Raw genomic sequence first — 16,360 nt, forward strand, 5'->3', positions numbered from 1 at the left:
ATAAATTAAATTATAACAAAATATATGTACCTAGTCCCAGAATAGCGTTATTTCTGCTTTAACAGTTTGCACTTAATACGTACCTACATAGAAATGTCTTTATGAAAATATTCGAAGATTTGCAGACACCTTTTATGAATACGAGTATATTATGTACGTTATATGTATAAAATACTTTGGAATTTTATTGGCAGTGTGATAAGAATATCATGATCATATTGATAAGATTTGAAATAAATCTAAAGACCGCATCATACAACAAAAAATGTAAAGCGCCGACACATAATACAGCATGGCTACGTCGTACCGCCGCGTATCGGTACCTTTACCTAACATACCATTATAAAAATTCATGTTTATTGTGAATAATGCACTTAAAAAGTGCATTTCTGGAGTCAATAAACTCCTTTGTAAAAAAAAAAAGAAATAAATCTAAATATACATATATGTAGAAGCTATAGGGCATTTATGGCCTAAGCTTATACGTTCCGTACAAAAGTTTACAATTACAAAAGTATTTAAGCAGTCAATCATTCATTACGTTAATAAGCTTGAATATTCAGTGGGACTATCTGTAAGATTTATGATATTCTTAAGATCGTCGTTGGAGCTGTATATTAATTTTTTACTAAATGTACGTTTTGCAGTAAATATTTTATACCGTCTGTATACATTTTCAGATTGGTATAAGTTTACTCATTATGGTAGTAATAAAATTCCAAAATGTTCCAAACACACATGATATAAAAAATCGTAAAAATCTTCTATGGTAAATATTCAAATATATTCGCAAGCCACTGTAGAACAAAAGGCTGACCGCATCTTTCTCTGGGATAACTCGCATTATTTACAAGGAACAAGGCGAAAGCAAGAAAATACGGCAGTATTGGTTGGGTAGAGTGCTCGACGAACGGTAAAATGATGTTACCCGAGGTGTAATGAATTAATAAACGAAATACCTGGCGTAAATAAGTTTCATGCAACGAACTGTAATTGCGCTTTGATGCCAGCTGTATTCAACGCGCGTATATTACCGATAAAATCATAGCGATTCTATTACATCGGTCTAATGATCACCGATGCAATATACCGACAACGAAAAGGAGAAATAACGTGGAAGCAGCGTTCCTCTGAAATTGAACAAACGCGACCGTTAATGGCGACCGACCGACCTACCAATCTATTAACCGTTAATCTTCCAAAAACGGGCGTTATTTATCGATAATGGCGAACGAACGACGTAGAAATATCAATCTATTAAACATATATCTTTTGAAAATCGACGCGATGAATCAAAATTGGCAACCGGTTGGCCTACAAATATCAATCTATTAGCCTCATATCTTTCAAAAATCGATGCTATTAATTGATAATAACGACCGATCGACCTACCAGTATCAGGCTGTTGAGAGTAAATTTTCCAAAAATTGATGCTGTTCATCACAATAGAAGACCGATTGGTCTGGCAATATCAATCTATTAGCCTCGTATTCTCCAACAATCGATGATATTAAAATCGATAATGGCGGACGATTTGCATCACGTAATTGAAATGAGTGGAATTTGAGGGAAATGTGGAATATAAATGGGAGACGCGATGATGCGACCGCGGCTAAATAACTCGATGGTAATAAGGAGTCAGAACTGGTAGCGCGGTGCTACGTCTACTAAACGTTAGTAATAAGAAGCTTAATGGCAGCGGGTACTATAACCACGATAACAATCATCATAACCGTAACAGGCATAATAACCGTAATGACCAGCGAGATGCGATAATACGTCGGCGTCGTAGAATTCGGGGGTCATGTCGAAATTTGTGGCCTCGAAATGCGAGACCACGTCTACGCGAACGGCCATAACTTCGTGTCTTCCTGAATCAATGGTTCATGGAGCGAGCTTAATTTGGCGACAAGCATTTCATTGATTCGTTAATGCGTGTTTCTTATTGTCTTCGATCCTTAAGATCAACGTTCGAGAAGATAATAAAATTATTTGCTGCATTTGGTTGACTCGAAATGATTAGTTACATTTAGTTGATGAAGTAATTTGTGGCACTATGGGAGATTATGTCGTTGAATATGAGATTGTTAACCCGGGTGTTATGGAGGAAGATTTATCATATACGTCTACTGGAGATCATGTGTCATTGTTAAGGATTATTGCTCGGTAGTAAAGGACATTCCTCTGATTTTGCTGTAGCAAAATTTAAAATTTCAGTAATCTGATCAACTGATTGGTACTCGTTATGAACGGTAATTACATTCTAAAACAAAATTTCTATACTGGTGAATTGATAATGAGTTGCATTTATAACTACATATGAACTTAAACCCACCATTGGCGACACCATAAACAACAACCAACCAACATCATGCAAATTCCCTTTATATCAGGAGAGAATGTTTATAATTTAGATTTGCTAATTTGCCAATGTTCGAACAACCTGAATAAAAGTTAGCAACAGCTCCCAGCGATTTTCTTTCGGCACCTCGGACCCTATTCAGATACGAAACTATTGAAATTCGTGTAATTTTATCGATCCGAAGCGAGAAAGGAAGGCCTGTGTGTGTCGCTGGAAGCAATATCACGACGTAAAGAATGAACGAACGTCCCGAGGCGAGGCGATGATCGATCACCGGTTCGAATCGATCGGCCATGGTGCCTGGTGTATCGCGAGGCTAGTCGATCGTTCGATTGTAGGGGACAGCGGATCGGGAACCGGCAAACTTATCTATCCCGGCCAGGACACAGGACAAAGGATAATAAATGGTCGTGGCTGGCTGCTTGAGCATTCGAAAAGGTGGACGTGGCTCGGAGTTGTGCTTTGAGGCCGGCCGACTTTAAATCACGCTGGCTGCCACTACGATGTAGATAGCTCGGTGAAGAAGCTGCTCGCTCCATTCCGCACTCGAGATATCTCTATTTCTGTTGATAGGCGTCGCGTGTCCGGCCAAGTAATATCTATCCTAGGAAGCGTAGTAGGACACGTGATTACGGATTGAGTTATGCGAGAGAGAGAATTGAATCGAACGATGACACGGCGATCATGAAAGGGTGATTCTTTCGACTCTCTCTCTCTCTTTCTCTCTCTCTAAGCAGAATGTTATTGATTTATGAATACACGGGTGTTTAGCCATTTATGGATAATATGTGTATAATGATATTAAATGGGAGTTTTAAGAACTTTGAAATACTTAAATCTTGACGAAAGTTAAATCTTAACGAAAGGTATTTGCCAATTGATATTTTGCTTCCATGTGTCTATCTGCAATATGTTGCAAAAATAGCAACCAACATTTACAAAAATTAACCTGCCATGGAGTAAAACGCTCTTTCTTCCGAAGGAAGTGGGAAGAAATCCTAAATTGACGTAGTACAGCACTGAATGAAGATAAGGTTCTTATGTACTCAAAGATATCTCAAATTAGATGTATCTGTCCTTCACATTAATAAATCTTACGATTTTACAATTACGTTTATCGTTTATACTGAATATGTAATATATCTTCCAAAGGATACAACTTTTCACAACCAGGAAATAAAATTTCCTTTATTTTTATTTTTCAAGCATTAATGAAGTTTCTTCTCGCCACATTAAGATTATAGAAATTATTCGACCACATATATGTATCTTCGATCTGGAACGACAATAATTCCAAGTATCGGAAATATGACAATTTTTCCCATCCGCAGATATAGAAGCTTCTATAAATCTCAGAATTCCTGGCAAACGTCTAGTGTGGACGGTGATATTAAACGTTTATCGCGGGGAGGCAATAAAATTCTTGGTCGAGCAGCATGCAAAAAGTCAGCAATCGGTTCAAGAAATTCATAAAGTGAACCGAATTCCTTGCAGGACCTACACAGCGTCGATCTGGAGGAATTCAAGCACGGCGGGACCAATATCACTGCCTTCCGATTAGTGGATCCGGAGAAGCAAGACATACAGAAAGTCGTGCAAGATTGGATCTACGGCGAGAAGCGTTATAATCGAGAACTCGATATGGGACAGAGTTCCAACAAGGTACGACAATATATCGCTTAATATTACGTATTAATTCGAATAATTGTCATTGGTTATACATAGAAGCGATTGATCGAGTTACTAAATTTCGAATATTCATCATATTGGATATATTTCTACTATCCGCGGAGAGATTGATTTTCACGATAATTAAATTTTTATCAAACTGTATCCATCAATTTCATCCTGTATTAGTTCGGTCGTTTAAACATAGCGGTAATAATTTAAAATCGTGTATAACCATTTGCAACGTTTATTGAAATTTAATTAGTTCATTCTATTTTATTTGAGACCCATTCTGATTTTGATATTATATTCGTTTGTATGATTGAAGAATATTCCCGCAATACGGGACGTTTAACAGAAGTGTGCCGCGTACAAATTCGCTGAGTTGAAAATGGTTGTTTGTTTTCTCATGGCGCGGCAGCGCGCATAACGTAAGCGCGTTACGCCGACGGAGCACAGACAAAATTTCAGCGTGCACGCGTGCGAACTTAATTAGCACCGCGACGCGCCGCGTCGCCTCGCCGGCGCGAAAGATTTTAACAGTTACAGGCTTGTGGTGTCGATGTAATTTTCTCGCTGAACGAGCCTGCTCGAACTCATCAGACCTGTCCCGTATGCATGCAAATGCATAGATTGTTCCGCGTCGCACCAACGGAGCACGCTAGCCGCTTGCCACCGCTTTGCCCGTTGTAATAACACTCTAATTTTACATTCTTCCCGCACAAGCCAGCTTGACAGCTACATCGATCTTCCTCCAACTTGCGGAACGTCCGCTGCAAATGCAGCGGGTGTTACCCGTTCGCTTGTTCATGTTTGACCGAGAATAAGCTGGAATGTGCTACATAATTCGATATTTCGCCTTTCGAAAACTTCGAAAAGTGCCACGGGAAATTGAATTCCTGATATATAACGTGTATAGGTGAAATGTTGGAAAAATGAAGAAAAGATGAAACCGCGATTAGTTTCCAGTTGAACTCTTTTGCTAGAATGGATATATTTTACAAAATTTCGGGTAATAAATAAGTAATTTAAGCATTGGTTTGGAATTTGACACTTTTTGATTTAGTCATCGAGAGAGTAGTGTGTAATGCAAACGTGATTTATTATTTCGATGGAATCTAGTTGCTATTAGAAACATCATGATAAAATTGGGAAATTATAATAGAAAAATGTCTTATAACTTGTTTGTTATTAATTAATAAATTATATCATATAAGAGGGCACAGGTCTAAGGGAATTTGTGTATGTGATACATGTTTTATACAATTCCCAATTCCTTCAAGTTCCTACAGAGAACTCTGCAGACTGTATTCTCTAATACAATTTTCTATTCGTGAGAGTTTTACGCAATTACTTACAAATATTTTAAACCAATTGGTTGGTTAAACTTATAGGCAGTATTACACTGTAATATTAAGGAAGCTTCTTTTCTACAAGAATTTGGAACTGAAACAATGTGACGTTACAGAAATGTAACAGTTCCTCGTGATTATGTGATTTCTATATAAAATAAGAATTAAATGTAAGGAATTGAAATCATGGAAAATATCTGTCTCTTTGAAACCGAGAAAAAAAACTTTAAAACGTTCGCAGTTAACCTCTTTGATATTTTAGTTAATTTGAATTAGTTACTCCACTCACTTCCATAAAGATACGTTGGAATATAACTTCTTTTGTAAAGCTTCATTATGAAACAGGGAAGAAAACTGTTCAAGCAACGATTATAAGATTTTACAATATGAATATTTCTTTCTACCGATTTCAATTTTTTTCATCGTCGACCTTCTTGCAAGACAATATGAAATATTTGTTTCTGACTGTTGTTATCGCCACAAGAGATTTTAAATACCTCTGAAACCTCTTTATCGTGACCCTTGTTTGACTTTCTGACTTGTAACGGTCTTGATTCCCTTAAGTTCCGAAACAAAGTCGCTTTCAACTTTCTGCTCTGTGGAACCCACATAAATAAGTCGACAGTCGACTTCCTTTCAGTGAAACGGCGGACCCGGAAGAATCCGGTGCATAAAGAACTTTGTCCTGCAAATTACAAAGCTCAAACTTCTTATACACTACCCACTGTTTTACAGGTAACAAGTCTCGGACGTAGATAGTGCAACTTTTCGAAAACCACTGTTAAATTTGTCTGGTGTTACATTGACTTCTACTACTTATTTGTGCAGCCTCCAAATTTATTGGTTTAAAACTTTCAATTTGACAATTATTATTGCAATTTCTTCCACAGTCATTTAAATTTATGACGACATTTCCTAATTTTATAAAATTTTTGTCCATTTTTTTTTTTAATGAAATTGCAACGTTATTTCAATAATTCATTTTCCAAAGATATTTCTCGAGATACACGCATATTTGTTAATTCATATATTTGCAAATACGAATAAAGAAAAAGAATTTAAATTGATACTTTTTAAAATATTTTTACATATTATATGCATTTTATACAGATTTTCACGTGTAAATTTCCCATATACATATGTATGTATAAGCACAAATCGTGTCGACATCTATATTACATTACGTTGAAATATGAGTTCAAAAGATACATTGAATTTTATTATGAATAAATATTTTCCGATTTAAATGTTTTATTTTGCAAAAGTAAGATATTATTATTGCTTTCTGGCTAATAAATTTATCGCTTAAGGCATTAATTTCATTTTAGAAACTTTCTCAATTTCAAATATTTTAGAAATTTTACTCTATGTAAAGATACATGTAAAACTTTATAATTCGCGAAAAAGAAATGTAGGGAACGAACGCTGTTTCTAGTTACAATACTTCTATAGGTCAACCTAATTCGTAGCCAATTTCACTGCGGTATTCGATTGATCGCGCGAATTTCGTCGCGGAAATTGCCTATGCAATTTACCTACTTCCTCCGTGTGTTCCTCATTCTGCCGCATATAAACCCGCTAACGAAATGACATCGTATTACGTGTACGAGTATATATGTGTGATCCCCTGAATCCATATGTACGTACACAGCGAACGCACATGCACACTCGCTAGTATTCCCATTAGGTATCCCTATTTTCTCTGTTTGCTTCGATTGGTGAAATGCGACTAGGGAAATTACTAAAACGATTGATGATACAATTGAACGTAGAAGTAAGGGTGCTAAAATTTTTAGCCTGCCGTATTCGCCGGTTCATTCGACATTTTATTCAAACAATTTTACAATTGTAAGTAACAGAATGTTCCAAAATTTGCTCCAAGTATCTTATGCTGTTTAATATAAAGGTAGAAATTTATTTCGCTCCAATTTTTGCTCATAGCGATAAAGATAAAACGTGATTAGTAAATGAAAAGGAATTAAAATTGTTTAAAAAGGGTATTATGTTTGTCACATATTACTCAAATTTAATTTGATTTTCAATTCTTTCATGAATAAATACTTTTAGATTATATGGAAATAAATTTCATTTTACGAGTTTTATTAATTAATTATTATTAGTATTATTATTAGTATTATTAATGGCTCTGATGAAACTCACCTTTGTTTTCTCTTTCTTTTGTACAGAGGAGGTATAGTGCATTAAAAATCAACCACTAACTTTAACATTAATATTATTATGTTATTGGACTATTATGAATTTCGTGTTATCTCTTAATAATTGAAATCATACTATCATTTTTTTTATTGTTTTCCGAATATAATATATTCTTCAAAGTTCATGTTTGTTTAATCATCTTTCGAATATAAAAAATTCCTGGAGTCTTCTAATCATTCTATTTCATTCTCCATACATTTCATTATCGTTCCACTTCATTATCATAGTTTTTCTCACATGCGATAATCGCCAACGTTCAGCTACAATCCAAACAAGTTCAGGACGAAAGTTACGTTCCTAATTGTTAGTCGTTCGACCGATTCGTGAGCCTGCATCACGGAGGCAGATTATATCATTGCGCGCATCTGGCACGGCACCAACCGCGGAAAAGTTGAGCAGCAAATCTGAACGTTCGGTCATCTCGTGGGAAGCAACATCTGCCACAACCGAAACCAGCTTTCACTCCCTTAAAAAGGTTAAATTGCATCGACGCCCTCACGCGTTCGCACGAACTTCGCCGTAACTTTTTTGTCGACGCACATTATATGACGAGTCTGGATATGGATGAATTTGATGGAATACCCGCAACTCTGCATTTCCGGATCATGAGGAGCTAGGGAGAAGATTGAAAATACGCGCAATCATAGATCATAGATTATAATTTAAATCGGAATGTGGTAGCCTTAATTTAGAAGATATTTACTGATAGCTATAATACGTTAAATGTTATCTTACATATATTATGTCTTTCATGACAGATTTTAAATGAAGGAAATTTTCTAATCGTACCCTTTCTGACGTATCTTTCTGACGATCCAATAAACTGACTAAACTATCGACGAAATATTGCAAATAGTCGGGTTCCACCTAATAATTGATGCAAATACGTAACGCGAGAGGAAGAAAATATGTATTTTACTGTTATTTCATTATTTCGTTATGAATGCAATTGTATGCGTTCCTGTAGAATATTTTCTTCCAAACTTGCAAGCTTTCACAAGTGCGTCATGGTAATGCATTTTAACGTTCAAAAGTATACAAATCTTATTTACTAAAATCCAATTTCATTTAGTCTTCTCCAGCTTAATATTTTGTTATTCGTACCACTTTCCCGTGGAAGTGACTCTCAATTACAAGATTGAATAAAATATTCCGAAGGTATCTCAACTTAGAATGAAGGTTGCCCTTTGGATAAGAGTAGGTATTACGTGGGACCGACAGAAACGCAGAAAATAAGATCACAGGCTCACCTATGAAAACGCAAACAATTGAACGAGATCAGCGGCCCAAGGAGCAGTTAAATAATGGAGGCTGGAACCGCTGGAAGGCACCCCGGGGCATTCTAAGGTTGCCGAGCTTTATATCTTTTTACCTACGGTCTCTCTGCCTTTCCTATACCCTCCATTCATTTCTTTTCCCCTTGGAGAAGTCCACGCTTGTTTGATCCCTGACCCGTTCATAACGCGGAGGAAACGACCCGGCGGAAGTCAACGATGGGTGCACTTGAGGATGCACTTTTTTCGCCGGGACTTCGTTAAATTCGGATCCTTCGTAACCGTTTGGGAGAGACAACGTTTTGACAAATAAATCGGCTAGCGTCTCGTCGCTATTCCCTTGCTTGCGAGGAAAGGATAGAACCGACGAGGAATCGATTCTTGCCACGCACCCGGAAGCCACAATAAAAAGCCACGTCGCGGTGACTTACAAAGGCTCTTCTTGTGAGACAAGCCAATCCATGGCTGGATTCGTTGCATTCTCGTCCAGAGGAATTTATTACGGATCGTGTTTAGCATTGCGAAATAAAAATCTGGCGAAGAAAGTGGAGAAGATTAAGATGAAGCTTAGACCTTATGAACGAAATATTTTATAATTCTGACGTTGACCCTCACATGTATCACTTTTTAGATATATGAGACGGTATTTTGAAACTATTAATTTATGTAAGAAAATCCTGAAAAAATAATTGTATACTTCATTTCTTTTCTGTAATATTTTTCACTTGAGTAAAAAACTGTAGTGCACTTGTAACGTACATATAAACAAATTAAATATCGTGTCCTCCCCTTTAACTATACAATTGCCTATAATACTACATCGATAAAAATTAATACGTTTCTGAAATATCGATATTGAAATGTATCGTTAGAGAAAGTAGGAAATAATTTGCCCTAGCTAACAGGTCATTCATTACTGTGATCAAGAGGGCCACGTTATACGTGGTAAAAGTCGCGAAAGAGATATTCAAGTGGAAGACCACGAGCGAACTTACTCCGGTAGCTGTGCTTCATAACTGAACTGATTTATTCATTGAACATTCGAAGAAGTTCCAGAGCAGGCCGGGAGTTCCAGCCCGTGATAGCGAGACAGAAAGTACCAGGGGAGAACGTACCCGGTGAAATTTGTATTCTCTCTACGTACAATTAACCCGATTTATTTCGCTAGAGCTTCTTTCCGCACTGCCCTCTCTATTTCAAGGGAAAATCCACCCTAAAAGGAAGCTAGAAAAGTTAAAAAAAAGAAAAATCTAAAAAGAAACGAAACAGAAAAGCTCTGTAATTTCCATGGAGCGGAGAGTCGAACGGAGTATTTCGATTTCGAGTAAAGGTAGCGAACAGTTCAACGAATACGAAATCGCGTTTATTGTTCGTCGTAATTCAGCTCAATTACACGGTAACAGAAAGTTGTTAGTCGTGAAACGGAGAAAGAGTGAAGGCAGAATAATTAGAGCAGGGAGAAGGAAGGAACATTAGGGATCTTGGATGAAAACGAGCAACGAAGGCTAGCATGAGTTGCATTAGCAATTCCGTACGAGTCGTTGGCTAGGAGAGCGGCGACGAGTATGTAAATACGCGTGCACATGGATGCAAGAAAATTGAGCGGATGTGAGTAAATGATGGTACGTGACCGATCTTAGGAGCGTTCGAAAGAGAAGAAATCTCGCGGCTAGAAGGAGGCGGAGGCTTGCTTAGCAATCAGCTTCGGAGATGGAGCACCGACTACGAGAGAAAAGTTCGTGTTTTCTGCGCTGCGAAATAATTTTTGTTAACACAGTAGCAATGGTTGGTTTTATGCCGAATTTATGACACAAACGTGGCTTTTCTGCTATTTAATTTTAGGTTTTTAAAGTTCCAGATTTTCTATATGCAATTTTACTAGAAGGGAAACTTGTAAAAGCTAACTCGTATACCAGTTGTTTATTAATTGTTTATTACCAATTGTTTATTACCAATTGTTTATTAATCAGCGCTCAATCACCCCTGTCAGGATAAACTTTTCGTACATCTTATCCCCTTATAAAGAGGACGAAGATACGGATGTAACACATTTCTTCACACCTTGACAGTATGATAACCATAATAAAGCAGACATTAAACTTGGTAAAAATACCACAGGGACTCATTTTGCACTTACACTTATTTTTGTAGTTACACATATCTTTCATAATCATACAGTCCACATTGTTATTTTAAAAATCATTGATATCGAGCTACACGTGTGAACATTGACGACACAACACGTATTTTCTGCTCTGCAAAATAATTTTCGACAATGGCGAACCTTATATAGAACGGTGTATTTTCTCCTTCATAATTCTTTTTGCCCTAAAACTTCTTTTTAGTTAAAAAAAACGTACGATAGAAAAGTATAGATCGAGATATGCACCGTATTGAAAAATTCATCAGGTAGAAGCAGGTCTGGAAATAGTTCCCCGGAATTCAGATCGTTCTATGGATAAAAAAGAAATGAGAATAGGTCCTCGATGGCGCGTATCACGGTTTGCGCAGCCGAAAGATTCGGCTGGATGGAATCCGATAATAAGCACGCGTGCCTTCGAATGCGTGCGTGGTTTCGATAAAATCGGACGAGTTGAAATTTCGTCGTCTCTTTTTATTGGCCGATTCATGGAAGCTCCCGTGGCAGGATACGAATAGCGAAACCTTTTGCGATTCACCGGTTACCCAGGCTACATTCTGTCCCGCGAAATTCAATTTGCCCTCGAACTGGTCCGCGAATTTCTTTTACGACTGTCGAGCTACGTCTACTGGCATGTATAGTATCGATACAAAGAACTACCTTAATGTTCAATCCTAGAATCATGTTACTATTTCTGTAATAGTGTTACACCAGTTTCTATAGCCCCTTCATTCTAATGTTTCGAGTGTTTTCGAATTTTCTGTATTTATCGTTAAGCATGAATTCAATTAACCTGGCTTTGAAGTTTGTATTCATACGGGTACAGTTAGATAACTTGGACTCGTTTCCACTTAAATAACTTGCTTTTAGAGAATTATATACGTAAGATAACTTGGAAGGAAGTGGCAAATCTGTATTCGTTTCTGTTAAATGTTTTAAAAAATTAAAAAATAACATTAAGAAGAAACGGTTCAAAAGATATTTGGACGAAGAAATGAATTGTTAGGAGTCACCTGGGTCTATATGAATTCCATATCCTGAATTATTTCATTCTTATTTTTTTATTACTATTTCTGTTCTACGTAGTTCAAGATTGTTCATATAACACATGAATTATATATTATTTGAAGATATTTTACAATTGATGTAATATGCATATACATATACAATGTTACATGAAGTACATAAATTATTGTAAAGGAATCCGTCGATGAAGAAACAATAGCAGATCCATTTCAAGAACTTTTTTATTTCTTACACTGATAAATCATCATTAGTTCAAAGAAGACTTGTAATAAAAATACCAAGAAACCGAATCAACCTTCGAGATAGTGTGTCAAATATTTTAAAGGAACTTTGTGTAGTATATGGTTGTACTTTTATTTGGGAAAGTAATATTTCATATGGACCAAACTAATACGTTATACCAAATGCAAATTTCATTCTGAATTTCTATACAATAGTTGACGTTAAGTCGATTCCACAAAGGCATCGTTCCGATTTTCGAGTTTACTAGATTGCTAGCGACACGAACTTAGTAAAATCATAATTAATTAGGTGCACGTGACAAATGATCAGTATATCCGTTGAATTACAGATAAATTGGTACGCGCATATTGCTATTGACAACTGTAGTAAGTATAGATAGGAAATGCCTGTTATTTGTCGTCTGTCGGTACTTACACCTCGATTCACGATCCTTCCACCGCGGCACGTGAACGTTTTCATTTATCGTATTTTCCCCGTGGTTACGGTCGCGAGGAGGATAATTAATTTTCGATCACGTCTGCGATAAAGAAACGTCGGCAATCGTTTATTTCCGACACTATGATCGATTCTGATCGATAGAACGTGGACTTTTCCTTCTTACAATAAAATACGTAGAACCTACTGACTAATTTTAAGATGCGAAACGTTTTCATCTAAGTATCCGTTTTCTGGCGCCTAACGTGCAATTTGAATGTAATTGCGACATTAGAACATCTGCGTATAAAATTGAACTTTGTCTTTTTGTATCTAATAATTGGATTATGTTAGTGTAATCGTCATTTAGTTGCTTTGATCGTTACTCGTTTTTATTTTTTTTTTTTCGTTTTTCTGTATATTGAGAAAGGTTCAATGATTAATGCATTGCTCGAAAAATATATAAGGAAATCGAAGAAACAGATAATATATAGTGGTAAATATATAACTAGGTATAAATATTTATAAGACTGTAACTGAAATTATTTTCTGTTTGTAACAATAAAATTTCCCTACTTTTGTTTATGTTTTAAACCTTCTTTTAGCTTCCATTGTATATATATACTTGTTTAATGTTACACTATCATTATTAATCTTAGAATAGTAATTTTATGACTACACGAAGAATCTGTAATCGAATAATGAATATTTTTGTTTCATGCACGCCTGGAACAGAACAACCTCACTTGCATAAAGGTAAGACACAACGAGTCTCTGATTAAAATTACGAGCAACTAGATGTTATGTTAAAAGTATTAAAAAAAAGTTTTCGCAGGAAATTAAAGGAATTGTGAAATTAAATTCTTGAGATTGCCATTTTCGAGAATTGGTAGGTACTATGAATTTAAACGAACTTCCAGAAAATTTGTACAGAGTATTTTCACGTTAATTGAAACTTTTAATACAATATGTGTGTTAAGATATAGACTGGCAATCTTGCAGCATTTACGGCTATATAATAATTAATCAGAGTGTTTTGATGTTTGCTGCAATAATAATTTGATTATTGTTACATTGATAAAATTTACGAAGAATTTCCACAGTCATTCCATGTCGGTTATGCTTTCAAGTTTTTAGAACTATTTTGAATATTTTATATTAGCTTAATTACATTAAAGAATAAGCTTCATGTTGTATATAAATTCAATCACAAAAACTCAGTGTGAAGTTTCCATGTTAACTAGATTACTTAATTTTGCTTTAACTATCCAACCATATACCACACACGCGAGAAACATACCTGATTCTCGGTTAAATGGCTCCAGGAATGATGTCTCGTAAAATCCTGTGAAGATATTGTATATCTCAAAGGAAAGAAAGTGTAGTCACGATACAAGCAAGGACGTTGCTGGTTGAATGATGCTTTCAGAAGATTTTGATCGCAATTCAAGAAATTTAAATGCATTAAGTAAAGTTTACTATTATTTATTGCAAGATCGTAAAAGTCTTCACAATGCTGTCTCGTTTTTATCTAACACAGATAATATAAATAACAATACAATTTATTTGTTATGAAAGAAAATTTCAGCTTAATGCAATCTTGTATCATAGAAATCGATATTTCGAAAATGTAATCTGATTTATGTGACACGGATTTTTATGTAAAAATTATTTCAAAAATTTGTTCGAACGATTTATTAATTATCATGAGAGTAATATGTTTGGCTATTGTCTCTGAATCTTGTAGACTGAAACATCATTGATGTACGACGCCGTGCATTTATTTGCGAAAGCACTGCACGATTTGGATACATCCCAACAGATCGACATCAAACCGCTTTCCTGCGAGTCCACCGACACTTGGCCCCACGGATACTCTCTCATAAACTACATGAAAATCGTGAGTATTTGAGCTATAATATCGCAAATTATGTATAGATATACTTATCGTATTGAATGTAGATAAAAGATGAAAAGCTATGAATGAACTTCGCATGCGTAGTTAGATATTATTTTAGTGTATTTATTGACTTATATTTTAGGAAGTTGTAGTTGTAGAAAGTGGTAAACGTTTCGAATACTAATTTTAAACGATACATCGGAGGATAAAGGTAGATTTAAAAATTAAAAGTTAGAAAATAATCTGAAGAAATTTGGTCAATATTCTGCTGAAATTTATAAAATTTAATAATTCTATGAGCGTAATTCAAGAGCTGAAAATGAAATAAAGATTTGTTCCACCCACTAAATATGACAATACGTGCCTTAACATGAATATTTCATATACATATGTTTGCATATTATGTTTTTCCTATAAATGCAGAAACGCCCGTAATCCAGTGATTAAAATAAGACATATGTTATAATACCCCGCCTCGAATATTTTATATATATTTCAATATTGTCTGCATTCTATGTTATTATATTATTCCATTTAAAAATTTTTCATAAATGTATATAAAAATTTGCGATGTAATAAGTAAAATAAAATAAAAACTTGATTAACCAATCGATACGATAATACGTCTGGAATAAATGAAAATGAAAATAATAGTTAATGTTAAAATACGTTTAACTTGTCGCGTGGAAATTTTATTTCGCGCGTTCCATTTATACGCCTGAGAAGAAGCCAGCATGTGTTTGTACGATTGTTCGCGAGGGAGATGTTCAAACAAAGCCAGCTGCTTTACGATGTCACAACGGATGGGGAAATTCCATTGGAGCCTTAATCCTATCGCGATATCGTTGGAAAAGCTCCAATTGAAAACGAGTCGAACGTTCAGGAAACGATGTTCGCGTCACGATGACGTCGGGAATTCGATATACCGATGGGAACGTCGGCCTATGACGTAATTGGTAAAGGGAAAGAAAGGAATTCTCTGCAGTGGAACGCGGAAATTATCGGATTAGCTTGCTGCTTTCGTAGCTGCAGCAATTTTTTCTCCCTCGTCTCTCATGGGCTTTGCGAAAACACTCCTCAAACCGCTACATCGCCTCGCGGGATTACGAAATCCAGTTTAAATTTTCAAAACTGCGAGCAATTTACGATGCGCGATGTAATTAAGTAATTTTATATAATTACGCTGTATAATTTGTCGCGTTCACGCCATTTCCGTGTAAATTGAGATTTTCACTTGGATTTTATCAGCTATTAAATCCATTAATCTCATGGTTCGTGCTTTATTGTAAATCGAAATTTCTTATAATAAAATAAAACGGATTTCACACTTGGATTAATAGACTAAACGAATTTAAACTTCCAACACTGTGATTGTTTTTTTTCTACTTTTGCTAAGCTGTAGAAGTTTTCATTTCGATTGAACCAAATACTTTTTCATTGAAGCATGTCTTTTAATGTTCTTTTTGTTATTATTTTTCTATACTAAACTACTAAATCAAGATCAATCCAAGATCAATTCAATAACCAACCATTCCAAGAAAAACCACACCGCAAACATTAAAAACATTTCATTTACTTTTTATCGTATCTCATTCATACTATTTCCTATCTTATCTCAAAGTAATCGAATACTTTTCATTAAAACATCTTTTTTGAATTTTTTTATTGCCATTTTTCTACATTAAAAATATTTACAAAAGTAAGAAATTAAATCAAGATCAATTCCCGCTAATTAATCTAAAAGGAATCCAAATCAAACCCCAC

At 35.4% G+C, this 16,360-nt stretch overlaps 1 protein-coding gene across 5 annotated transcripts in view; it reads left to right on the plus strand.

The window, feature by feature from the left end:
* Window positions 1–16,360, plus strand: part of LOC117235595 (glutamate receptor ionotropic, kainate 2) — a 291,570-nt gene that overhangs the window by 249,961 nt on the left and 25,249 nt on the right. For all 5 annotated transcript variants that reach the window (XM_033497806.1, XM_033497796.1, XM_033497815.1 and 2 more), the window contains exons 7-9: window positions 3,857–4,024; window positions 13,432–13,452; window positions 14,444–14,596. In XM_033497806.1, the coding sequence (XP_033353697.1) occupies window positions 3,857–4,024; window positions 13,432–13,452; window positions 14,444–14,596 (342 nt within the window). The remainder of the gene's footprint in view (window positions 1–3,856; window positions 4,025–13,431; window positions 13,453–14,443; window positions 14,597–16,360) is intronic.

Source organism: Bombus vosnesenskii, unplaced genomic scaffold, assembly GCF_011952255.1.
Source record: "Bombus vosnesenskii isolate JDL3184/JDL3185 unplaced genomic scaffold, Bvos_JDL3184-5_v1.1 scf7180000013264, whole genome shotgun sequence".
Taxonomy (NCBI): Eukaryota; Metazoa; Arthropoda; class Insecta; order Hymenoptera; family Apidae; genus Bombus; species Bombus vosnesenskii.